This window comes from Atractosteus spatula, chromosome 11, assembly GCF_055471065.1.
Source record: "Atractosteus spatula isolate fAtrSpa1 chromosome 11, fAtrSpa1.hap1, whole genome shotgun sequence".
Taxonomy (NCBI): Eukaryota; Metazoa; Chordata; class Actinopteri; order Semionotiformes; family Lepisosteidae; genus Atractosteus; species Atractosteus spatula.
Window position 1 is genome coordinate 47,215,567 of NC_142716.1, and position 26,170 is coordinate 47,241,736.

At 42.2% G+C, this 26,170-nt stretch overlaps 1 protein-coding gene across 1 annotated transcript in view; it reads left to right on the plus strand.

The window, feature by feature from the left end:
• The window catches only part of usp43a (ubiquitin specific peptidase 43a), a 126,350-nt gene that overhangs the window by 93,031 nt on the left and 7,149 nt on the right, over positions 1-26,170 (plus strand). Inside the window, exons 8-12 of the mRNA XM_088926733.1 lie at positions 1,278-1,389; positions 11,419-11,522; positions 21,652-21,729; positions 22,469-22,598; positions 25,091-25,421. Coding sequence (XP_088782859.1) covers positions 1,278-1,389; positions 11,419-11,522; positions 21,652-21,729; positions 22,469-22,598; positions 25,091-25,421 — 755 coding nt within the window. The remainder of the gene's footprint in view (positions 1-1,277; positions 1,390-11,418; positions 11,523-21,651; positions 21,730-22,468; positions 22,599-25,090; positions 25,422-26,170) is intronic.

Sequence of the window (26,170 nt, forward strand, 5' to 3'; positions counted from 1 at the left end):
TACACACCTCAGCACTCTACAAGACAGGCTGTCCCAGCCTGTGGCATAAGAGAATGCCAAGACCTGCCAAAAACCCATAAATAAAGCTCTCCCAGCCAGTCTGAATGTGCATGTGTGGTGGGTGGATCGCAGTAATAAATGAGAGATGGTCAGTCAGGAATCCACTCAAACAAGCGTTGAAACTAAGTCTTTTTTTGCTGAGGTGTAGATATTTAAGAATAATGGATGAACCTCCTTGCCGTGGATTGCTTAATGCCATTTGAGACCGGGAACAACTTTGTTAAATGATGGCTCTCCTGCCCATTGAAAGTGAGTGCTTATTTTAAATAAACATGCTGTCTGCATTTGAACAATGAAATAGTTGAATTATTAGATTAATTACAGTAAATATAGTTTATAGTGATTGTTGAATACTGGTCTAGTCCTGCTTTTGGATGAGATAGCCTGTGAGCTGCCCTCTTTTATATCGAGAAATGAGCTGACAGCTGAAGGAGACTGAACCCCAACTTATTTCTTTCTCTGGTCTCTGGAGTGTTCCAGCGCCACCTTCTAGCACCTTGACCCTGTACCTGCACTTCAGTCCCTTGTGAAAAGCAATCGTGGCCTGATAATGAACAGGATATAAGCCCAAATCAAGTCAGTTACAGTTTATTTTTGAATAGGTTATTGGCTGGCCCATGAACCAGCCCTAAAGCATGGAGAGACAGGTTCTGAGCACAGCTGGGGTATTTGTCTCTCGGAGCTCAGTTGTGTAGAAAACTATTTGTATGCACAAGGGTCCATCTTAATATGCTGCTTGTCTCTTTTGCGTGGGGTTTATTTTTTCACTTCCAATTCTTTCTGCCTCTCGGTCCGCGGTGTTTGTCTGAGGCTGCGAGAGCATGGGTGTGTGGAGATGCTTGCGAGTGTGTTCTGGTATGGCAGGGGGCAGGCGTTGCTCTGTGGAGCTGAAAGAACGCTGTTCAAATGCAACAAATAAATAAGGGCTCTGAGTAGGATTAGCGTTCCAGCTGTGTGAGATCTTCTTCATACAGATGATAGTAAAAGAGCCAGTTCCTGGCGCACTCTATTTTGAAATGTACTTTCATAAGTTTTTAAAACCACTTCCAGCTGAAACGTGCTGTGTAGTACCCATAGGGCAGTAGGCTGAGCTTATTGCCATAGATGATCAGGTTAAGAAAAATGTCACCTGTGATGTAGACTTCAGTATCATGCTTGTTAGTTGAATTAAAAGAATCGTCTTCTGTTTCACTTTTAAGTGTTTCATTTATTTCCAGGTTTGGGCCTCCTTTCCTCATGAGGGAAGACAGAACTGTGTCTTGGGACCAATTACAACAGAGCATCCTCAGCAGATTATACTACCTGATGATCAATGGCGCACAGACGCAGGTAAATCTTAGAGACCGCGATTGTCCGACCCCCTCTTGTAAGTTGCAATTCCCCGGCTGAGACATGCCTTCTCACTCGGGGACTTGCCCACTGAAACCAGGATCACAGTGGACACCAGAGTGACCAATCTCTATGACCGTTTCCAAAGCGTGTGTGGAACTGCCCTGCTGTGCTGCTTAATTGGCTCAGCAATGAAGAAAAGCACAAAAGCAGATTATTTTAATCAGAAATAAGGAATTAGAATGAGGAGTTGTTGTCTGTAGGGAAGTGCTGGTGAGGATGAAATAGTCCAGCATTCACTGTTCTGTATTAACTGGAATTCATTCAAATAAACTGGGCAGTAGTGAAGTCCTTCGTGTTATATTGTGGCTTTTATAAAGGTACCTTTAACCACTGTACATAAAAAATACAAAAGTATGACAAATTCAAGCACATGTAAAAGCCAGGCGTACAACACAACGAGCAGCAGTAGAAGCAGAAAAATAAATGTTAAGTGCTGAGAGACTGATTATGGTTTAAGTTCATGGATGAGTTCAAAAGTAGGGAGAGAATTCCAAAATTTCAGACCGTAGAAATTCAATGCGTAATCCACTGCAGTCTCATGTGGGGACACACCACAAACAGAGTATACTGTTTGAACATCCTGCGCTGGAGAGGTACTGTACACCATTGAAGGGTTTGATTGAAAACAATATTGTTTGAAAATTGACACAATTTTTGCCAGGAACCCAGGGTCAGGAATTCAGGAAGGACATTTTTGTTATTATGGCTGGAGAACGTTATTACCTGACTTAAGCTAAAACAAAATCAAATCTTGGTTTTCAATGCATCAAACCACGTCCTGCCCCAGACGTATCAATTATCTATTTTTGAGAAAGCAACAGCGCACAGAATTACAGAGCACGCTGATTAATAGCACATCACACTGACTCGCAATTAAGCTGCAAAAGTAAAATGTCAATTTGTTTTGTTAGAAAAAAGTTCCATGGCTGTTTGATTCTAAATTCCATTTAGGCTTCTATTGACTTTGTTAATTTGTTGCTGGCAAAGGTAGCATAGAAATAGAAAATTAAAATTAGAGGGAAGCCTCGTACAATGTGTGGTAATCATTCTAGTTTCTCAGCTTTGGAAAGAATAAAGAAGATTTAGACAGATAACTTGCATGTAGTCTGGTTCTTAGAGAAGGAAAATGGAGCCCGAGAGAGAGACAAAGTGAAGGAAAACCCTGTGGAATGAACGATGAATGTTAAGTGTTGCATTACTCTTTGTCTTAGATTTTTGTCCACCCTCTATACGATTTGGCAATTTAATTAAGTTGTAGCTTATTAAATCATAATCAGGAGCCGTCAGGGACAAAGAAGAAATTAATGCTCACAATTGAAATTGATGTCGCTGTGAACCATTTTTTTTTCCAAAAGCAGCTCTGTCTGTAGATGACTCATGATTCAGAGCTAACCTTCAGCAGTTACACTGAGAGCAAAACACTTCGATTAATCAATTAAATACAGATTTAAATCCGACGTTAACTAAAGAAAGGGCTTTAGCTTAGGATGACACTGTTTCAGATCTACTGTATAAATAAGTACAATATTTATAGATCATGTTTACATATTGACATGAAAAATACATACTTGGCAAAGATTCATCTCGTATCGCTATTTTCCACATGTTATCTCCTCTATAGTCTGCACCTGTGACCTCCCCAGTAGTTACCGTCAGTTAAGTTACTGCACTGCTCGACTTAAGAAGTGGCGGCTTTTGATGACCGAAACAGCAGTTTCCCCACCATCTTGTGCTGCAAGCTCACAGATTTAGGAAAATCTGCGGATCTTAGCCTTCCCGTTCATGACAGCTTCATAGCAGGGGCCAGACAGGCCAGCGTGCGGGGTCTGAGGGAAGCCTGGTACACACAGACACTTCAGCACTCCTTAGTCTCAGTGCCGATTGTTCCTGTCCTGAAGTTATTTATCTTTTCCCAGCCCTTAGATCTGAAACAACAGAGATCGGTTTGCACAGAGGGCTGTGTAGATTGGTGGGGTACGTGGGCAGATTAGTAGGGTACTTCTGGGGGCCATAGGATGGAAAGGTTTGAGAAACACTACCTTTAACTACCAGGAATTTCTGGAGCCCTGGCACTTTAAAAATAAAACATTTTATATTGAAAAATCCCTCCTGCTTTTCCTCCTGTTTCGCAAGATGCTTCACTTACAGTCTTGCACCTCGGAAACGGAGACAGCTTTGACCCAGAGCTCCTCAGCTCCTCTGCTGCTCGCTCGTTCGTTTGCTGTAGAACATAATTAATTGCGCAGTCACACGTTAGCGCTGCTCTGGTCGTGCTTTACAGATGTTGATCGCAGTAGAAAGGGAAAGGGACAGATTCAGCCCAGGGATCTTCTGTGGGGAGCGGAACGCACTGAGACTCGGGTCAGCCAGGAGGCTGGAGGAGCTGGCTGGGGAGGAAGGGGGGCTCTTGTCTTAGGTTAGGAAAAAGCAGCTAAAATACACTGAGCATTTCAAACGCTTACAACTCTGTCTTATTAACGAGAGGACTTTTTTGGCAAAGAAACCACTTCCTTTCTGGTTTTGCTGTAGGTTCTTGGATGGCTGCAGCACAGCTACCTTGTAGCCTGATCTCATTGGCTCTCAGAAGCTCAGTCTGTGCATATTTACCCAGAAGAAGGTGAAGAGCTGGATCAGACTGTGACAGGACAAGACTCATGTTTTCTTCCAAGAAGAATTCAGTTTTTTACAGTCATTACTATCATCATAGCTAAGTCTGGCCTGAGATAAATTTCAGTTTCAGCCTCCAAGAGTGAGGGTTTTTAGATGATGCCGAGCGATTTAACCACTAACTTCCTCAACTCTTCTGTTTCGTATTTGTGCGACACTTGCCGTAACTGTGTACAACAGGTGGCTGTCCATCCTTTTGTCATTGTGAAAGCAATGCTGATAATGTCCTATTAAATCCAAGAAGCGTGTTAAGCGTCTCAGTTCTTGGTGTTGATGCATTAGGCTCTTGTTCACACTAAACTCCTTATTGTTGCATGTTGCTCTTGAGCACTGACAGTGTTTACAAGGTGCTGTTAAGGCTGATTTGAATTCAACACTGTGGTGGCATGCAGGGGGCCCAGGGCTAGGAGTGTGTAGTCTTTTAATAACTTCCAACATGTGCCTGAAACCATTCTCTTTTGTCCTCGGCTGTTGGTGTTGCTTGCAGGTACCTCAAGTGTTAAAGCTGTTCCTGAATTGCTTAGGACGCACTGTTTAAAATCCAGTTCAAATTGTCTTTAATTAAAATTTGTAGACATTCAATTAACTTCAGGGACTGGTGTTCTGTTCTAATTGACAGTGGTGTATTTATAGGAGCCTGAAAGCATGGGCTGAGCAAACCCAGTCTGACAAGACAGATAATGTAGCTGCCAGTGCAGAGATAAGAGCTCATGGTCTCTCACTGGGTAATTATCTTAAGGTAGAATGAGTTGTAAGGGATATTAGATGGATAGCTGCCTTCCATATGCTTTCTGACAGCACACTGAGATAAGGAATATCCAATACATTGTCCTGTGCTTTAGCAACACAGAGCTAGGCGAATAATTGAACTCACCCCTGCAAGCTCATGACATACAGTACATAGTCTGCAGACAGTGCTCGTTCCATGCTTGAGCCCCTGGAAGCTGATGTCATCCCCTGTGAACCTCAGTAGCTCCTTGAATTCTGCTATGACAGTGCTGGCCTTTTGGCCTAGTGGAAATCATCTCTGCCTGAGGAAGTACTGTGTAGCTCAGGATTAGGAGGTGCCTGAGAGACAGAAAGCAAATGCTGGCAGGGGGACAGGGATTCAGATGTTAAAGGTTGGACACTTACAGTTGTCATCCTCCAACAGAGTGTTAACTGGTACTGCTCACAACACCTGGGAGTTAGCTGTTCTTGAGATTGTCAGATAAACACATGAAATTATCAGTTTCATAAAAGCATGGTGTCTTCAATGCATGGCAAAAGGCTTATTCCAATGAAACACTCAGAGCTGCTATTTTACAGAAATGTAGTCCGTGATCCACTGTGGGCAAGTCAGCCACAAAGAGTGACTGCTCAGGACTCTGTGTTCCTGTGCACCTACAGTTCAGTTATAGCAGTGCCTGGCTGAGGACTGAGGACAGGTCTGTGATCTTGACAGTTCTCCAAGAGCCGGCAAATAAAAGGTTTCAGACTTGATCACTTTGGTTGTCCAGTCCACGACGCTTCCAGACATTGTGTTGTCCCTGAACAGCATTGGAAATGGAGAGGCTCCACAGAAGTTGATGGATATTTCAGTTTTTTTACTTTTTTTTTTACGAACGTTCCACCCCATAAACAAAGGCGGAAGTATAGAGCCCTGGTTATGAAATCAAAGCCACTTTCACAAGTCATCACTTCAGCAGGACAGGAATCCCTGATTACCCCTGTGTCAACTGTGTATTTCATGTTCTAGTATTTAAGACAGTGCTTTCTTTTTCACCTGTGCTGTCAGCTCTGTGATGGACTGGGTTCTGCCTGGGGAACAATCAGGCTGTGATCATGTATTCTGTAGTTTGCGCCACAGGGGAAGCCGATGATATGACATGTGACATCACCCCAGAATCTCTCTGGTGGAATTCTGCTTCACTAGGCCACCCTGTGTGTTGAAGGGGTGAGATCTGTGCATTAGATAAGGTGAACTGAGGTCATCAGTTCACTTCCCAGGTGGAAAGACACTTATGTGGCCAGCAAATGCATCAAGAGATCAGTCCAGCTGGAAAAGCCTGTCATCAGGCTGTCACCTTCTGACAAGAAATTAGTGCAAACTCTTTGTCAACAGGCTGGTGTACAGCGTTCAGCACATTGCTGGAAATAGTGCTATGAAGGAATAGGTTCCTATACTCACAGAGACGAGTTGAGTTTTATGTGTTTAAGGGTTCTGTCATGCTTCTTAATTGTTTCCAAATGAAAAAAGGAACAGCAGGTTCTTTAATTGCAGAGTCTTATTAAAATGCTGCAAAAGTGTTTCCTACAGAGCCAGGTACAGGATGAACAAAATTCCATTAATTAGTATTTAAATAAGCATCCGAATTTACAAGGGAAGATGTGCATTTTTTTTCTGACCAGCTCATCATTTTTGATGTTCCTCTTTTCCACTGACTGAATTCATTTAAATTGCTTTTCAGCAAGAAAAATCCAAGATAAAAAGAAATTAATAAGCACAAGTCTTATCTACAGCTATTCAAATCTGTAAGTAGTTTTAACTTATAGCTGGATTTCAAAGCAGAAATTGTCATTATCTCTTTTGTGCGAGCATTTTTTATTTTATTAGTTCTCCCCCAAAAACACAACAGGAAAATAATATTTCCAGCATTCCCTTGGTATTAACTGGAGTTAGGTTTCATACAAAGGGCAAGTACACCTACACGACCTGGCTATGTTAAACTGAAGACATACAAATACAAAAATACAGACCTTTTTTTGTTGACAGCCTTGAGATGTGACTTTCTATGAGTTATTTCCCTTAAATCACAGAGACAGTGTAACTTAATGTGGCCAGATATGTCATGGTGTGTTTTTTGCACTGACCACTATATACATTGACTCCACCTGCTGGCTGTTTGAAACATTACAGCTTTCTGTGATACACAGTCCTGCTTTGTTAAATGAATAGGAGCCACTACAAGTAGGACAGTCCCCACACTGCTTATGAAATGGAAAGAAACTTAGCTGTTTCTTGGGTCTTGGGGTGATATGTGGTTGCTGTAACCTTGAATTCCATTAATTTAACAATACAGTGTTTAACAAAAAATATTTTTTTGTTAATTTAGGTAGAGGGCTGCTTCTATACACTATTCAAGGAACCAATGAGTTTAATTGTGAGTTTGAAGTTAAAGTATACACATGGGACTGGGATTCATTCATGTATGAGGTGACAACAGCACAATAAAAAAACAAAATTGATTGGAGTTTATCCCAATTTTAGGCCAGGTGCTTGGCAGAACTACTCTTCTTTTTCAGAAGTAGACAAAGACTTGATCTTTGTGTGTGTTTTAGCTTTTTGTCTTCGATCTCTTGTGTTTCTTATTGCAAGTCTGCGCAGCTGTTCTGATGAGCTGGAACAGGATTAATTATCATTCTGGCACTCTCAATTCTCACAAGCTTTATGTATGAGAGAGGAAAGAGAGTAATCCTGGGATTCTGTAACACGGTATGTGATATTTCCCAGCCAGATGGGATGACCGGGGCTCTTTCAAAATGAGTAGTACTCACGCACAGTGGTGGTGAAGTCCACAGCAGCCTGCAGAACCAGGGCAGTGATTCCACTGACAGCTCAGAGTGGATGCAGAGCTCTGTGCTGCCACTCCTCGTGATCTGAGGAGTTTTGTGCAACTTGATGGCACGGAGTGATGAACAGATGGCACAGAGTGTGGCACCCTCACACCCACTATGCCTGGGTGGTTGCCAACCAGCGACCTTTTAAAAAGTTCTCCTCCCTGCTTCTCATCTCTCTCTCAATAGGTAAACAGAGCCAGAGTCCCTGCATTCTTCTCCTGTCATGAAATACTGATGCCTTTCTGACAACTGAGAATTCAGATGATGCTTCAAATCTAGGCAGTTTCCAGGGCAGAAATATGGGTTTGCATAAATTCCACACCTTCTTATACTCACTTTCCTATTTAGTTTATGGGCTTTGAATATATATTTATAAGATGAGCATCAAAATAAACTTAGTACTCAGTGATTTTGGATATTGATTACAAATTTTGACTTAAGTTTGACTGATCAAAAATTGGTCATTCCTGGCCCTGACACCATTCCCCTTAGCACTACCTCCCCTCATCAGGTGCTTGCTCACAGGTGACGAGGTGATATCACCTGTTGAAAGTCCAGCTTGGTGGCAAATCAGGAAAGGAAGATGCTGGGAGGAGCCTGAATGGCTCATTTGTCAAGGCATTGATGCCTTTGTGTCATCCCTATGTCAGAGGCTGGACTTAGTTGGCTTACTGTTGCTCTCCATCTGGTGGTCTAACCTGGCAAGAGGCTACACAGTCTGTCAGTGACAGGCCCCGATCCGAGACAGAACAGGAAATGTGAATAATGGCAACCAGACTGGACAACGCTGCACTGATCGGGTCCTGGGATTTAAATTCCTGCCCTCCCCGTGGGATCATCCTGACATGACAACTTTCCAGCAGGACAGCAAATGTCCCCTGGGGGCTTGCATTGTTTCTGCACCCCAGTTGTCTCAGCAGGTGGGGGCAGCGTGCTCTTCAGCAGCTTGCTCTGGTGTTTTAGCCTTGGAAAGCCTAACGTGTCCCATATGGCTCATGTCAGAACAGCAGAGGTGGATCTGGCTGCGTTCCTGGTGTTAAGAGTTAAACAAACTACCAAGCACTGTTTATACAGATTCTGAAAACAATTGCCTAATGATTCATCAGGGTTGCTGCCTTGTCTCGGATTGCTTTTAAGAAGCATGAAGTGTGACCCGAGCTGACTGGAAAAATCTGCTTGCAGATCAGCCTCTTCTACCCCCAGGCAGTGTTGTGTTAACCTTTTGCGTGAGTTGGTCTGTCTCATTGCCTTGTGTAAATACCAGTGGATCACACGTGTTTGTCTTTTCTGACCTCTGTGGTTTATCTAAGGGGGCTCGAGGTGGGAATTTTTATTTATATCTTGATCGCCATCATTTACCCAGAATTTTTTTTATGGGTTTTATTCAATTATTCAGCAGTTATGCAAACAATTTGGAGTGACAAATGATCGGGACAGAAAATGGGATGTACTATATGTGCAATTTAACCTATGACAAATATTGTTGATCGGTCAAGCAGTCAATCACATCAAAGGTTTAGCTTAATACATGACTCTTATTAGCCTACAGTGCATTAAATAGAACAATAGAAATGTTTTTTCAAGCAGTGCGCAATTTGAAGTGCCCTGCCTAATAAGCAGTACATATGATTTACCCGGCCTAGCACGCATGTTGAAGAGCAAAAAGTTTTTGTTTTTTGTCAGAGGAAAGTTATCCATATTCCAGCATGCCGATCAATACCGTGAGCCTCTTACTTTTTTAGTAACCCTTGCAAGAAGGCATTGAGGTCTCAATCTACAGTAATACTGTTTGCATTTACGTTCTGTGGGAGTTTCAGAGTGTGCAATTTGAAGACAGCTCCAAATAAAAACCCTTTTCCATGGTGGGGCATTTCACACAGAAGGGAGCCCTGTGTCAAAAGTTCACAAGGCGTTTTTTGAAAAACATTACTCCAGTGTCAGATAACATCTGGGTTTTATCCTTTCTCTGGAATCCTCCTATTTTTTGGTGGTTTTCCTTTCCATCAAGATTGATAGTTTTGTTGATTCTGGAGTTTTAGCTGATAAAAAGAGATCTATTAATAATAGCTTATCTAAATGTCCTAGGTCCTTGCTGCAGGATGGAAAATGAGATTCAATCCAAGTAGAGCTCTCACTCCGAAAGAAATGGAGGAACAAGACTCATGTTATCAGAATATTGCCTAATTATTATCACTTAGTATGTTCTAATGGCATTCACTGTCTGAATGAGAGCACTTCCCATTTACATTTACTGCAGGCCTTCTGAAATACCTTTTAAAATGAAGATTTCAAAATATTAATTTTATTGTTACCTTGAAAGGTGACCTTTCTCCAGAGCTTATCTTGGATCTCTGTGTTATCAAGACAAGGTGCTGTGTCTTACTCACTGCTGCAAAGAATATGACATTTTACCTGGAGTCCTTATACTTTGAGGTACACAATACTTTGAGGCATTGTTTAAAATTCAATTGCTGGGAACTAAATGCTGTGCGATGTATAATTATAAACCTGTTCCAACAAAAGCAGGAAGAAAACGAAAGGAAGAGAGAGGGAGGGAGAGAGCTTGAATCCAAAGAAAGCAAACGCAAATCCTTGCAAAAGTGAAACATCATTTGAACTTTTAAGGAAAGCGCTCAGAAAGAGATATTTATCATGCCATCTTTTATGGCTGAAGGCCTTAGCACTGTGTTTACAAGGCCTTTTCTTTTAACACAACGCTTTGGTACACAGACCTTGAAGGATCTGGGTCACTGTGCCAGTGGAGTAGCAGTCTCTGAGCTGTGACAGTCACATTCAGAATCCACAGACAGGGAAACTACGAATGCCTTCATGCCTCCAGTTGCTAATCCAGCACCTGGCTACCTGCCTAGCAGTATTATCCTAGGGCTTGTCAGTTCAATGGTATCCACGGTGCTTTTCTCCATTTTAAATGGTCTTGTGCACACTGTCATGGATTCTGGAGTGTATACACATGCACACGAGAACAACAACATGCGTTTTGAAATGCAACACTGTTACGTTACTCAAGCAGATTTTTATTATGGAAGGAATGCTGTTGCTATGCATGGAATGTAAATTGTTTTACACCGGTGCATTTAATATTCACAAGAAAAATAATAAAAAGAATAAAGTCTTGTAGCCCCCTCTTATTTATATTCCTGAACTGTGGGATGAACGTAACCTGTTCCATCAGTGCTACACATATATCAGATGCCCAAATGGAAATTTTCTGGGGGGTGTTTTGGGTAATTAGAATGAATTGCTTTATCGGTTGATCGAGACTATCTCGTTATCTCGTTAAGAACACAAATGCCTTTGGAAGCCCACAAACAGAAGACTTTTTTGATTTCATCTTGCAGTTAGTTTTCATTAACCACCTAATTTATTTCTTTTAGTGCTTGGCTGCTGTTCTGCTCTCTTGTGGCAGTACTTACAATTAGGCCTTTTTGGAGAGTCATGTTGTTTTCTTTAAATCTTTGATTCTCTTGCCTTTCGACACCACAGATTACCTCTGGTTTTTCAATTCTGGGTTTTTCTTTCACTTCTGCCCAGTTTGCAGCATGATGCAGTACTGCTGTAAACTTTAACGAAGTTCTTTTTTAAAGGTGAAATTGCAGAGCAAAGATAAAATCATTGTACTTGGAGGTCTTAACGAGACCGCGACCTTATGCTGTACCTTTTCTGATGCCTTTCTTACAGAATGCAGGAATCCTGTTCAAAATCCGAGTGGTGGGGGGGTCTGCAGCCTACAGCTACCTGTCTCCTCAGGACAGTCGTCCCCTGTGTCACCCGGCAGTGGACAGGTAGGAGGGGTCCACTCCATGGGTCACCCACTACAGGACTCTCGCTCTCCGCTGGCTCTGGAGCGCCCCTCTGGGCCACTAATTTCAAGCGTTATTGGTCCATAGAGGAGCCCCTGCAATTTTTGTTTTTCTGGACAGAGCTTTCTTCAGAATCCACTTCTGTTTGCTTATGCTTACCCTTCCTGCAGCCTGTTCCAGTAGCTCATGCCTGTTTCCAATTCCACATTGCTCACTTCCTGGACTGCGTAAGCCCTCTGTCCATCTGATGAAAGGAGTTAAGTTAGTTATTTAGTTGAGTTTTGGATTTGTCTGAAAATGTGGTTGGGATGTCACAGATGTGTACTACCAGCAACCCAAGAAAAATGGGCATCAGGAACTTTAAAGGGCATTCCCCAAATTTTGCCTCCAAATATCTAAGAGGAGAACTGTTTGTTTCAATTGAAGGTTGACTGTACCATTCCCTGTACATTCCCTTGTCTGTCTTGAAACGAATGTGCTGACGACATAATAATGAAATAATATTAATGATGAGTAATAATAATGTAATTAAATTCCGTCAATGGCCAAGAACTGATCAGATCCTGAGCTAAGGAAAATCCAAGATTTAATCAGCCTGTGGTTTCAAGGAAGGGCTACTGCAGACTTTTAAATAGTTTCATTTTAATTTTGTGATGTCAAAAGTATTGAAAAGGGATTTAAATGAAAATCTTTTGGAAGTGCCTGTAACCCTAACAGGTGTCCTTAATCGCTTTAATTGAATTAATTGAACTGAGATACAGAATAGCTCTCTGTTGAGCAGATATCATCTGGGAAAATGTTCTTTTTTCACCATATTATTCCATTTGTTCAATATGAAATAATCATGAATGCGCATTTCTGATATTTTTAGTAAAGTGTGCAGTCTTGCCCCTGGCATTCGAGGCTTTTCTTGAGGTGAAGTAAATTAAACACCATTTTAGTTGCTGACATTAAAACCTATTGACATTCCATCAATAATATTTTCCTCGACATCTAATACCCACTGAAGTGCATTATTGCTTTTTTAAAAAAGCTTTCATTATTTGTACTGAGTGTCGTGGGGAGAGATCCTGCTGCTTGAGAACAGTAAGATTAAAATGCAGACAACAGACGAAATGCTTTGAAATACGTTTGAAACATCCATTAGTATGGGACAATTATTAAAGGCTTCCATTCGCCGAACCCCACTGTGGGGTCTGTTTAAAGATGCTGCACTCCAATGTCTTATCTCAGAGCTACAGGGCATTGTTTGGCGATAAGAAACGATTAGTAACCGCTACTGCAGATTATCATCATTACCATACCGTTAATGGACTGCCTTTCTTTTATTGCTGTTTAAACTGAACTGCATTAGGATGGATTATTGCGGAAGACGCGTATGTTTTTTTTAAAAATTCCTGGGGGGAAAAAAACGAACTTCTGGAGAATGGAACGCAGCTGTTTGTAGGTTAGCGCTAGCGCTGGCGCTGGTTTTGCCACCAGATTATTTCACTAATGTGATCACAGATTATAATTCTTTTGCATCATGGCATCATAATTCAGATCTATTATTTCTTTTGTATCAAAATATTATCATCCATCATGTTCGGAGATGTCAGGATTGACTCAGACGTTTCAGAAAGGGCAATATTTGTCAAGACTTACTGCAGTAGTACTGTATATGCTTATGGTTATAGGTGTACTCGTAATTACTACTTTTTCCAGCAAACAGCGCAGTCTGACTGTTATTCCGAACTCCACTGAGCTCCCTCTGAGCTTTGCCTTGCAAATGCCTTCCAAATGCCCCACAGAAACATGAGGCTCTTTTAGTTTAATTGCCATACCAATTCTGATACATTCTGCATTTGCAAAGCATAACAATAAAAGCAATTCATATGAACTATGAAAAGTGAGAAGACTCAGTTTCCTCCATCTGTAAAACGTGTGTGCTTTCAAATGATTCAACAATATCTAGGTTAGGTTCAATAAGTTAAATTTATAGTAGTATCAACAGAAAAGGTTGCCCCTGCGTACTTTCTTTTTAAAATCTCTTCACTCCGTAGCCTTCATTGTATCAGTCAGCGTTTAAAGACTTTGACAGGACCAAAGGCTGGTTTTGTAGAGTGTGAATACAGATCTCAAGTAAGTACCGTATGAGCATCTTTTTAAAGGCACAGCAGTAATGTTTGGCTCTGATCACCAGCTGGCGGGCCACCTGGCTAAATTGCTAATGTGCCATTTACATAGGCAGTCAACAAGATCCTTGGTAATACGAGCTGTGTGTGTGTGTTTTCTCCCCTTGCTCATGCCTCTAACTTGCTTCTCAACTCTGTAGTGCTTGCCTGAGTCTGCCAGCCCCTTCTTCTTTTGGGAAATGGAAACAGACGTGACAGAAATACATGCACAGCTTTCCAAAGCACCTGTGAGCTCATGTCTGGAAGACTTGAAGGATTCCCATCATTAAAGGCTGCATGACAATTAGGATTAGGTGCACAGGCACAGACCTCAAACATTAAAACACCAGGAATTGCCAGGAATGCAATATACCTTTTTTGTGACTGGCTGTTTTATCCCACTTATCTTCTGGAGAAACACAAGGCCGAATTCAAAGACATTGCATCAAATAGAGGGACATGTACCTGCAATATCTTAGCGGTATGATCAGCATAATAACGTTTAAAAAAAATGAATAATTTATAGATACCAAGAGATTGGAACTAGGCTATGTCATTACACAGCAGTGTCTGGGATCTGCAAAGTGGTGGCAGGCAATTTTCCAAATGCTGCTGAGACTGGGAGGGGGCGACTCAAGAATGATGTCCTAGGCATGGCATGGATCAGTGAATCTGGGAACTTCTGCAAAGTTTTTGTGGTCCATGGTAGCTCTGCTGCATGGCGTTGTGGGAGTCGTAGTGTATAAAATGTCAAATGGCTCAGTGAAGTGTGCGTTTCAGACAAGTTCAGTGCCCAGTCTTCATGCTGCGAGGGTCATAGTGTTGACCTGAGGAAATAAAAAAAGAAAAATAGGCAAACTGGCAAATCCAAATATAAAATAGCGCATCGCTTCAGGTCATTTTTTTACTGAAACTCTTTTATCAGAATTCCATTCTAAACTGTCTTTTTAAAAAGTTTTAATAGTATTTTTGGCACTATTGACCTTCCACGGAGATCAGTGCCAGAACAGATTCATTCCACAAGTAAATCAAAGTCAAGAAAAACAAAAGCACAAATGATTTTATAAATCAATGAAGAAAACCTTGAAGAGAAAGAAAGCACTTTGTAAATTAAAACTTTCAAGCAGAATAGGATCCACTTAAAGAAAAGGAATCTAATTAATTACAAGTAAAAGGGATATTAGAAAGGCCAAGAGAAAGATGAATGGATGAGTATTGAAGTGAATATAATGCTAGCGATGGAGACTAAAATGATAAAAGGTTTTGTCAGTATTACAACAGCAGAAGACTAGTGAAAAGAATGAACAGTCTCAGAGATAAAAATGGGAAACATTTAGACAAATGGGAAATAGCTGAGGTGTTTACCAAAGAAAAAAATGGCAACATCCCTGAGACTGAAGAAGAATAAAGTTCCTGCTAAATAGTATCAGCATCATATCTCCACTTGTACCTAAGGAAAAGAGGTGTCACTCATAGGTCATGAGGAAAACCCTTCTAACAGTCATAAAAGAGTGAAAGAAACAACCTCATTAATTATAGACCACTGCAACTTACAACTATTACTTGTAAGGAAACGGGAGCTATAATTGAAACTAAATGAGACGATCATCTCTGTGGCAGCAGGTTGCTGGGTCATAGTCAACATGGAGGTAGAAAGGGCAGATTGTGCTGAACTAACCTGCAGGAGTTCTGTGAACAATCAACAGCAGTATTGTAGAGAATACAACAGAGACAGCATACAACACAGTGCATTTACATTCTCTGAATAAGCTTCTGGGAAAATCGATGTGTGTGTGTCTGTGTGTGCCCTGTGATGGACTGGTGTCCCATCCAGGGTGTGCCCAGCCTCATTCTTGTTGCTTGCCAGGATACTCTCTGGGTCCCCCATGACTCTGAATTAAGCAGTCGGAAAATAAATGGATCTGCATGTTTTCTGTGCTGTCTCCAAGCAGTGTAGTCTCTAGGTTGGGGAACTGTAGATATATGACTGGCACATCAGTAACCACACATGCACAAAATAATGTTTCTCAGGAAGGAGTTAAGCAGAGGTCGAAATGGAATTGACTCATCAAATGCTCCACCTCATCAGTAGGGATCCTTTTCCCCTTTCAGACTCCTTGAGAAAGGGTGCCTACAGATAAATTCAGGTTGAAGGGGGCTGCCTGAGCTTTCACTGGTGACTACATGCCCAGTAACCTTAGAGTAATGAATTACATCATTTCAAAAACATTTGTAAGGGCTTTAAACAATTAGCTTGTAGGTGTTGATTTATTGAAGCCTACCGTTAAAGCAAAAAAAAATCTTTTAAGGGCATGGCAACGTGCAGGACTGTCTGCCTTATCAGGAGAATTGACTGCTGTGCAATGTCTGAGAGGTTGAAAATAAATTAATCTCTTTTTTTTTTTGCCGGCATTGCTTCTGATGCTGAAAAATAATCGCTGGTGCATAAATGATAAAGCCAATTAATTCCCTTCACGTTACAGAATTATTCCAAGCTGCCTTCAAATCCTTACGGAAACACAAGCGATTCAGTAAAGAAGCTGTGTGTCGGAATTAATCCGACATGAGTTTTGCAGGAGTGCCATTTTTTTTAGCCTTTCGTTCTACAGTAAGTTCTTAAATCGAGTGGCTTTTTGCTTTTTTGGGGGGGTTTGTACACACATAATAGCTGTGGGGAGGGTGTGAACCCCTTAAACATTTTTGTGGGATCCTTTCTGTTCTTTTGAGAAAAGAACTTGTGGATCTGATGTTGTTCTTGCTTTGTGCATTTAAAGAAAATATCCACCAAAAAGTACCATACTGGTCATGCACGCTGGCCTCATTGTTTCTAAACCTAGGTATGGTAACGTGTGTCTTGAATGATATTGATGCTCAAGTACCGACCACTGTTTTTATGTCCTGCACCCAAAAACAGGAGGCTCACTGCAAAGACAGGATTAATCACTGCAGATGTTTATTTCACTATCAAGTTTCTCGAAGTGATCAGAGTCTTGTATCAGTTTATCTTCTGGAGTCTGTAGGTATGCATTTGTTTCAGAAACCGCAGAAAGTACCCACAGGCTTACGATCTCAACATGGGAAGGCTTTCTTTTTCATTTTCTCCTGCAGCAGATTCGGAAATGACATCTCCCAGGCATGCCGCAAGAGTTAAAAAAAACCGTCTGCTATAAAGGAAAAACCAGAGTGAGCCGCAGCACAGATGTTGGTTCTATAACAGCAAGCACATCACTGTAAAATACGAGAACATTTTAATAAAACAGGCATCTAATCTGATTGAGTTTTGAATGGAGCCCCATCCTGGTGTGATTACAGGGGCTGAAAGGGATTAGAGATATTTGGTTTTAATAACTTTGATTAGTAATTACTGTGTGGGATCAAGAGAGATCAAATCAAACATAACATTTCAAACATTATCAATCAGTGTGTTGACAAGTTGTAAAATGCCTGTTTGTTGGCCATTTTACATGTATTTATAACTACGAGCAGAAGGAAAATATTAAAATATGAAACCTTGTTTTACTTAGGCTCAGTAAAAGAAATACCACAGTCCTGAATGTATGGTGTTAATATTCAAGTGTTTCCAAGACACATGAGCTTTACCTTAGTAATTCTCTCCCGGCCTCAATGTATGCTTTAATTAAACCCACCCATCTAATTGGAAATGCTATTTTAATTTTTTGCTGCATTATTCTTAGTAATAATTACGGGAAATCAAGGCACGACTGGAGATTAAAATTATGCACAACCAAGACTTTCATCAGAAATCCTTTGCTCAGATGATCGGTCAGGGGAGTGAAATCATTAACTCTTTGAAAGACCAAAGACAGGAACTCTTGCACCTTTAGTTACAGCAGACATGAAAGAGATCATTTAATGTGAAATTGGATAATATGGATAATATGCATTATTAAGTCAATATGTTGGATGTCATTGGGTACCAAGATATCATCTTCTTTGAGTCTAAATCTGATATAACAAAGTAAACAGATATAAAAACGTTTTATTGGAAACAACGTCTTTATCACTCTTCGGTAGATCCTGGGTGCAAAACTCCTGGTGGGGTTTTTGTCGTTAAATGTAAGCGTTCTCAGCTCCCAGAGGACCCCTGTAATCCTGCAGTGTTAGCCTCTGCTTCACTAACAAGACCATCATAAAATCAGTCAGGCTTTCACTGCTTCTCAGTGTAACAGCTTAAACTGTCTTTAGTGTAAATACTTTGGTGGATTTTAGACAGGATGAATTATAGCATTGCTATTATAAATAATTTGCTTTGTATTGCTGAAATGATCAGACAAGAAACCCAAGGATTTATTTTTTGTAAGGAGTAGCAGAACCCACTTAATTTATGATGTTTGAAGCAGATGGAGCATTTTTGATGTAGACAAGGCCTACCTACATCAAAACAGAACTCGGAAGTTAAGTTTATCTAATTACAATTTGTGCTGTTTTCCATTGCCAACAAAGAAAATAAACATTCTGAGATAATGAGCCTAGTATATTTCTCCTTCAAATTGGTTAATTTGGTCTTTGTTTTTAATCCTCATCTACAGTATGTGTGCCAAGGTGGAAAATACGCTCTGCATGCAAGATCTATTATTCACAAATTTTTCCACCCATGCCAAAGAGTTATAGTGGCATAAAATTACACTGTGCCTTCTTACATTATGATTTTTTTTGCTAAGTGATTAATTTCCCTTCTTTTTCACTTCAGTTCAATTCAGCCGAGTTATTTAGCCGTGATGAACAGCCTGCTGTGGTCTGTACCACATCCTCCAAATGGGGCTGAAGTACAAGAGCAGACTGTAAAAACTCTTTAAAGCAACACAGTTGTGGAACAGCGATGCATTAAACAAATGATTTCTGAGTGGACTAGCTCAGGTTTGACACAGCACATCATATTCTTTCCGTTTTTACAATCTGCCATGTACTGTATATGCATTTCTGTGCACAACTCTGAACACAGTTTCGCAGACCTGAAGTGTGTGTAGGCTAAGAGGAACAAGGTCAGCAGTTTCTTGTTGCCCTGTGCTTTAAATCACAGTGAGGACAGGCAGTGTCAGATAGCCCTGAAGCCTTGAAAAGCGCAGTTTAATCTGATTACCACCTCTCATTGACATCTGAATCGTACACCTGCTGGAAATCAGCATGTAATTAGCTCCAACCTGCCCTTTTATTTGTAAATAAGCCCTCTAATAGCACAGTTAGGTTTCTGTTAAACGTAGTGGAGCACGTCGTCTTTGATTAGAACAGCTGGTTTTTTTTACAAACCTGTCACCCTTTTCACATTCATATCCTATTAGGTGTAATTCCTTATAACATAAAGGCATTAGAAACTTACAGTGAAGGGGAAACCATCCATCCCTATATAGCCTGCTGGATTAGGTTGGGATAGGATTTCTGTCTCATAAAAAGGAATCTGTGGTTTGGTTCTAAACTGAAGTCATTTACCTCAGCGTGTTAGGGCAGTAACTGCAGAACACTGTCAGCTACACACACAGTGATGATGATGATGCACGCACATCATATATATATAAGCAAAAAAATAATTTCTATAGTAGTGCATGAAATTTTCATTACAGTGACAAGTTGCTTGAAACCCTTATTAATACCCAGAACGGGGAATTTTGTGCGATGCCCCCAATAATACATCTATCAATGTTAATGATTAATGTCACTTGGAAAGAATAAAGCATGGCACCCAGTTTTAAAGAAACTCATCTTTTCAAGTTGCCATTTCATATTAATAGCTATATAAATCAACATCACGTTGTAAGTGCCCATGTCGTAAGGCAGGAGAAGGCGAGACTGTATCTGCTGAAACGGGCAAAATCTGTGGTGTGAAGGAAAGAGAACGAGAAAAAAAAAAGATCTCCGAGCAGTTTTCGCTTTCCCGGAAGCACTTTTTCATCATGCTGGAGATAATGCTTTCGTTTTTCAATATTTATGTTTTTATAATCAATGCATTAAAGTGTGGCTGGGGTTAAGCTTGGTGTCTTTAAAACTTAAATGAGTTTCACAGTCATTTACAGTATGTTACTCAGTTTTAATGCGGTTGTTGTGTGAAGCAAGGAAGGACTCTGGAGGTATTAAAATCAAGGGGAGGCATTTCCAAACTCCTTTTTAATATATATATTTTTTATGATGTATATAAATTGTATACTGAGAGAGGGGGCGTGTGAAAGACAGAGGAAAGTCTTTGTTTGCTCACGGCAGAGGAGACAGTTTATTCCTGCTCTTGAAGAAGAATGGCCCACTATGCTCCCAGCTGTAAAGGAGGCATGTCCCACTCGGTCCCTGCCCAGCGATGGGACCCTGCTGCGGGCCAGGTTGGGATTGATCAGTGATTGGTCAGCTCATGCCTGGCCATGTGTTTGTGTTGAAGTGCCCCCGCTGAGCCAATGGGTGCAGAAGCGCCCAGCCTGTCATCATGCAGGTGTAGCGTTTCTCCCTTCCCCGCTGGTGCAGTGATGTCATTGTGGGATAACCGCATGTCACAATACCCAGTGGTTTAGAAACGTGCAAAACCACGTGCTCCTGCTGGATTCCTTCATTTGTTTTCTGGGTTTCAGGTTATTTTCTAAATTCTTATAGTCACATGCTCTCTTTCCACCCTTTAAACTTGCCGATGTTGCCCATCCAGGATCTCCAGCATCAGGAGACAGATAATGAAGTGTGTGGAGTCCGTGTGTGCTACTGATCTTCCTCGCGAGTCTTGGGAGCTGTGGATAGCACATCATGCTGCAATCACACTCATTTCATTGCCATAGAAAAATAAAAGGCTCAATAGCCTCAGTTCTATTCTTAGTCCCAAATCAAATATTGTGTTTGTAACCTGAAACAGATTGAAACAGCACCCATTGGCCCGGCGGGGGGAACGTCAACACAAACACATGGCCAGGCATGAGGTGACCAATCACCGATCAATCCCAACCTGTTGGCACAACTACAGTATCTCTTATTGCTCAGAGGTAGTTGTGCCAACCTAAAGGGTTTGCACTTACAAAAATAATGAAGACTAGCTGGAACGGCTAACTTTCTTTCGGCCTTCCCCCGATCTAGCAGAAACAGACGCCCAAAAAACAGCCTGTACAGTTGCATCAGAAGGCAGATACTGCTGAGAAAGTCAACTGCACACTTAAAACAAGATATGAGATGAGTGCAGCATCATGCAAAGTAAATCACTGGGGCTAAATATGAAACTTATGCATGATTAAAACTTAAAACAGGATGCAAGATGTGTACAGTGGCATGAAGAGATGGTTGTTAGGATTAAATATGAAATACTGGGGTGGCTGACTTTGGCTACCAGTCTTAATCCTAGCACACCCGTCCTCCTCACAGAAACGGACTATAGCTCATACAGTCCTTCAGGACTTGCAAGGCTCTGCCTTTCCCTGGTAAAAAACTGACACCCTGTGGCCAAATCTGGGGTGAATTGTGCCAAAGTGCCTAAGTCACGCATGAAAATGCTAATTTAAGAAGAATGTTATATGTTTTGTTTTAGTTTAGGCTAGGTTAAATGAGCCTTTCTGGCAGAGGAATCATTTCAGGTTAAGTGGTCATGAGAAAGACATAAAACACAAGACAAGACTTCTTGCCAGTCAAGCAGAAATGACATTGTGTGATGGCAGTTTAAACTGTGAAACATCAATAGACATCCTACCAAAGAGATGGGGATCTGGGGTCCAGGTCGTCTCCAGATGGACGTCACTAGTCACTACACACCTGACTGCCGTTCTTTTGCAGTATCATAATAAAGTGGGAAGAGGAAAGCGTGTCAGAGGTCTCTCCTCACTGTGGTGCATTAAAACGCTCTCTGAAATCTGCAAGAATGAGCTTCCCGGAGAGCAGGGGGAGCAGCCCCCGGTCCGGGGAGCCCGGAGTTGAAATCGTGTTTGAGAGGTCAGCACCAGGGTGGTGTTGCTGGAACACTGAGCTGTCTTCCATTGTCTCCCTAGAGCCCTGAAGTTCTGTGGACCCGGCGGACCTCCCCATGTGAAGCTCATCATTGAATGGGAGCATAAAATCAAAGAGTGGTGAGCCAGGAGGTTTCTGTGCGCCACACCAGTACAGTCCAACTGCTCACTATCATTCCAGTGTATCTATTATTCCAGATAGTGATAGATCACTGATAGATCATGTGCTGGTTCAGCATGTCTGCATTATGTGCACAGAATAATGCTTATCAGCAAAACATTAAATTAACCACGGTAAAGTGTAATAGAATGAGTGAGGAATGTTTGTTACTTTAAGGTTTGATTTAATGGATGAGGGTCCAGCACGTTATCAGACTCCAAAAGGCAGTGCATTGACAGCGCTTAGCCCCAGCCCATGACCTTTCAGGGAAACCGAACAAATAGATTTAAGTCACCCCTCAGACAGATCAAGTTAATTTACACTGCATATGTGCTCTATTCAGTTAATCAGTTCAAACGGTTAACACACCCTGAGGCCCCAGGATGGCCCAGTTGGTCTCCATACATTGATGATGTCACAAAGCCCCAGGATTCCATTCCCATCAACATCTGTCGATGGCAGGTTGGCATCTCCTCTCATTTAAGCTCCTAAACCATGGCAGGTTAGGGCAGCTGATCTCAAGAGTAACAAATACACCCCTACAATAAAAAATAAACAGTATTCAGGACAAGAGAAGGTCCTCATTTTCATCTTAAGTTGACCACTGATTACAGTAAGTGAGCCCGTACGCACCTGTTCTTGCATGTCTGGGTGACTGTATGTAACATAACACTTTTGTGCATGACTGTCTGCCCTCAGCTTGTTTGGCAACATCCAGGAGGAGGTGGTTCAGGATGCAGAGAGCGTCAGGACTCAGCAGCAGCAGCACCTGCAGCAGCACAGCTGCACTCTGGACGAGTGCTTCCAGCTCTACACCAAAGAGGAACAGGTAACCCTGCCATCTCTGGCCCTGGCTCCTCATGCCCGCGTCTCTCTGCCTCCCCCTCGGCTCTTCCCATCCTGCGCTGACTGAGATGTGACATGACGATCAAATTCTGGTTCATGAACACCGAACACGCTGGATCACAAATCTCTGAAATATTAAAATAGCCCCAGGAGCAGGATCTTGCAGTTGGCTACACTCCGGTGCGTCATTAGAGCTGTTTGTTTTCTGGAGCAGATTGATAGCCAGGGATAGTGCAAGGGACAGAGGCACACAGGAACTGACTGACTGCGATGGGTTGATTGGTCTCCCTTCTTTGAGCCTCCTCTGACCTCGTTCCTCACCTGCATTCTCTAACAAGACTTGCTGATTCTCTTGGCATAGGTACATTTTGTAAAATCCTCAGGGCGTTGTTTAAAAAACAAAAATTAAATAGCTGAGTGTACAGCGGTTCATTAAATTGTAACCTGAGGCTCAACCTATTATTCAGCGTATTACTGTAGTGGCACTTAAGGAAGTCTGTTTTTTTTTTCCTTTTTTTCTTCTTTTGGATTGAAAAGCACTCGGAAGAAAGCCCTCACGAGTAAACACATCTGCAAAGCTTTTCTTGATTGTATTTTATTTGGCGTTGTACAGTAGCATTCACCAAACTGAATTTAGGATTTAAGCTGTCACTGAAAGGGACAGGAAAAAGGGTTTCAGGATGTAAGAGCAGAAGGATTGCCACAGAGTTTTTTCACTTTTTGCATGTGGTGTTTTTAGTAACTCAATTCAGATTGTTCTTCAAAACCCCTGTCAGCTCAGTATGCACACTCATGCTCTCTCAGTATGCACAACATGACTCACCATTATGCTTCCTCATCCCTAACTTCCTTCCATTTGATTTCCAAAGATACCCCTCTGGCCTTACGATCTGCCTGGCGACTGAAGTTAAGATTCCCCCTTCTCTTCTTTCGTACGTTCAGGCTCAAACACATTACGTAAAATTTGTCACCCTTCTCATCCTCCTCCCCTCTCCTGCTGTCGTCTGGGATCCGGAGGAAATTGAATCAGCCCAGCACCACTACAGAATTAAGGTGCAATCCCATTTCACAAGGCTCTGGATGCAGCAGAGGCTTGGTGACACAACAAGAGATAAATGAGTTCAATTTCATGGATTTCAAATGTCACACAGCAGTGCTTCTTTGTTGACTGTCTAAGCACAAGTGCATTTGGTTTTTACAAGATATTCCTTTTAGCAGCTTCCCAGCAGTGACAGGGCTGCCATGCTCAGACGAAACATGATCATCCTTATAGAAACCGTGAAAGTACTTCTATTTATTTAAAAATCTTTGATACTTTTTTTATCTTAATTTTTATTAAGAACAAGTAATAGGTTTATTCCATGCTGTAGAGAGAAGAGAGAAAACACAACGTTACAGCTGTGAAGCCTTCTTCAGGTGTTAATTTTTCTTATGCAGTGTACTGTCGCTTCTGTGTCTGACCTTGGGCTTTTCAGGGTCACATGGACTGATCAGGCAGAAAGAATAAAATGTGACCTTGGTGATGCACTAATTGAGGGAGTTTTTTTTCCACTTGATGACTGGGAGCCTGACATACTGTACATTTTGTGACTCATTTTTTTTTAAACACTTTGTCATCACAACGTCCCCAGAAACTGTGTCTGAGTGATGAATCCGCAAACCTCTTAAAGTCCAACAAATAGCAGAAAGCCAGGAAAGCAAACTGCTGTGTGCGGTCAGGTTATGGATGTGCAGAAACTGGCTGGAAGTCAGGGCCTGCTGTCTGTTTTTGTTTCACCTCTCGTCTCGAAGGAGTGTCTGGTTTTTGGAGTCGTTCCTGCTGCCTGCACAGGTACCCCCGTACAGTGCGGGCCAGCGCCACATGAGTTTAGGCTTGCATTTCTACAACTCAGCTGCTGAGTGGCACGGCTGCTGTCAGCTCTTAGCGACTGCCCAGCTCCTAAAGTCAGCGGCCTTAATAAACCAGAGAGCCATGCTTGGAAAAGAGACAGCTGGCAGGGACTGCCGCACTCCTGTAAGAATACCCCTACCTGCACCCTAAGTTTTATCCATACATCATGTCTGGATTACCTCTTCTTCCAGTGAGAGCTTTGCATTTTAAATGCACAGTGAAGGCTGGGTGTTCTGAAATGGACAGACAGTCTGTCTCCCATGGAAGGAGGTACAGGGGCCTACCTGTAGAGAGGAACAGGTAAAGGTTTATTCCCTGCTGAAAGGGAAAGAAAAGAGACACAGCGGTGTGGCTGTGGAGCTTCTCCAGGCGAATCCAGAAGTGGAAAAAGGTGACTCCTTGACACCTGAAGAAGCTTCACAGCTGAAACGTTGCGTGTTCTTCTTTTCCTTTCAGCAGGGAATAAACCTTTATCCGTTCCTCTGCAGACTGCGCGTGCTGGCGCAGCTCCCTCCTCTCCTGGGGGTTCCTCCGGAGGGCGCCCTAATCCCCCTGTCTTGTCCGCTCTCCCCTCCTCCCCCCAGCTGGCGCCAGACGATGCCTGGAAGTGCCCGCACTGCAAGAAGCTGCAGCAGGGTATGGTCAAGCTGAGCCTCTGGACGCTGCCCGACATCCTCATCCTGCACCTGAAGCGCTTCCGGCAGGTGGGCGAGCGGCGCAACAAGCTGTCCACGCTGGTCCGCTTCCCCCTGGCCGGCCTGGACATGGCGCCGCACCTGGTCAAGAGGAGCCTCAGCCCCTGGCCCGCCTGGAAGCAGCCCCACCCCCCCAGCGGCGGCCAGCAGGCGGACGTCCTTTACGACCTGTACGCCGTCTGCAACCACCATGGAGGAATGCATGGAGGCCACTACACAGGTATCGGTGACATCACTGTCCTAATCCTAGCACTTCTTGTCATTCTGACAAGACATTCTGCAAAACAGGTCCCCACGAACTGGCAGCCTTCTGGGCCAGAGCCTCTGTCACTCCTCCACACTGCTGGTTCTCTTGATCAGAGCATCTGGGCTTGAGAAGAATCCAGCGTGTGCTACAGTACGTGTTGCGTGGTGAAGAGTGCCCCCATGCTATTCCAATACGCAACCTGCAATTTGGTAAATCTCTCACCCTACAAAAGCAACACTGGATTTTCAGGATTTTCCCTAGAGTTTTATTCAGATATGCATATATTCACATGCACATACAGTACAGAATCATTGCTTTTCTGGTGTAGAAAAATGGTTTTAATGAGAGGCAAGGGTTTGAAAACGAATCCAGCGTGTACTACGTATTGCGTGGTGAATAGTACCCTCAAGTGTTCAAGAAAGATACAGTAGAGGAAGTTATAACTAGCAGACTGGAAATGTCTCCTGAGTCGACAGCGAGTCAGTGGGTTTAAAATGAATAGCCCTGGTTTAGATGCTTTTTGCATATGTCAGGGGGATTCTGTGCCTGTTCTGCTTCCAGGTTCGAACCAGAAAATAACATAGTTCCAAATTATTTAAAAATTAGTAGCTCAGCGGCTACATGTGAAATACCTGCACAGATATTATTTTCTTGTGCTTAAAATATCTGGAGTCTTTTTTGCAGCAGGCTGAAAACAAGATGCTACAGAATGCAAGCTGGAA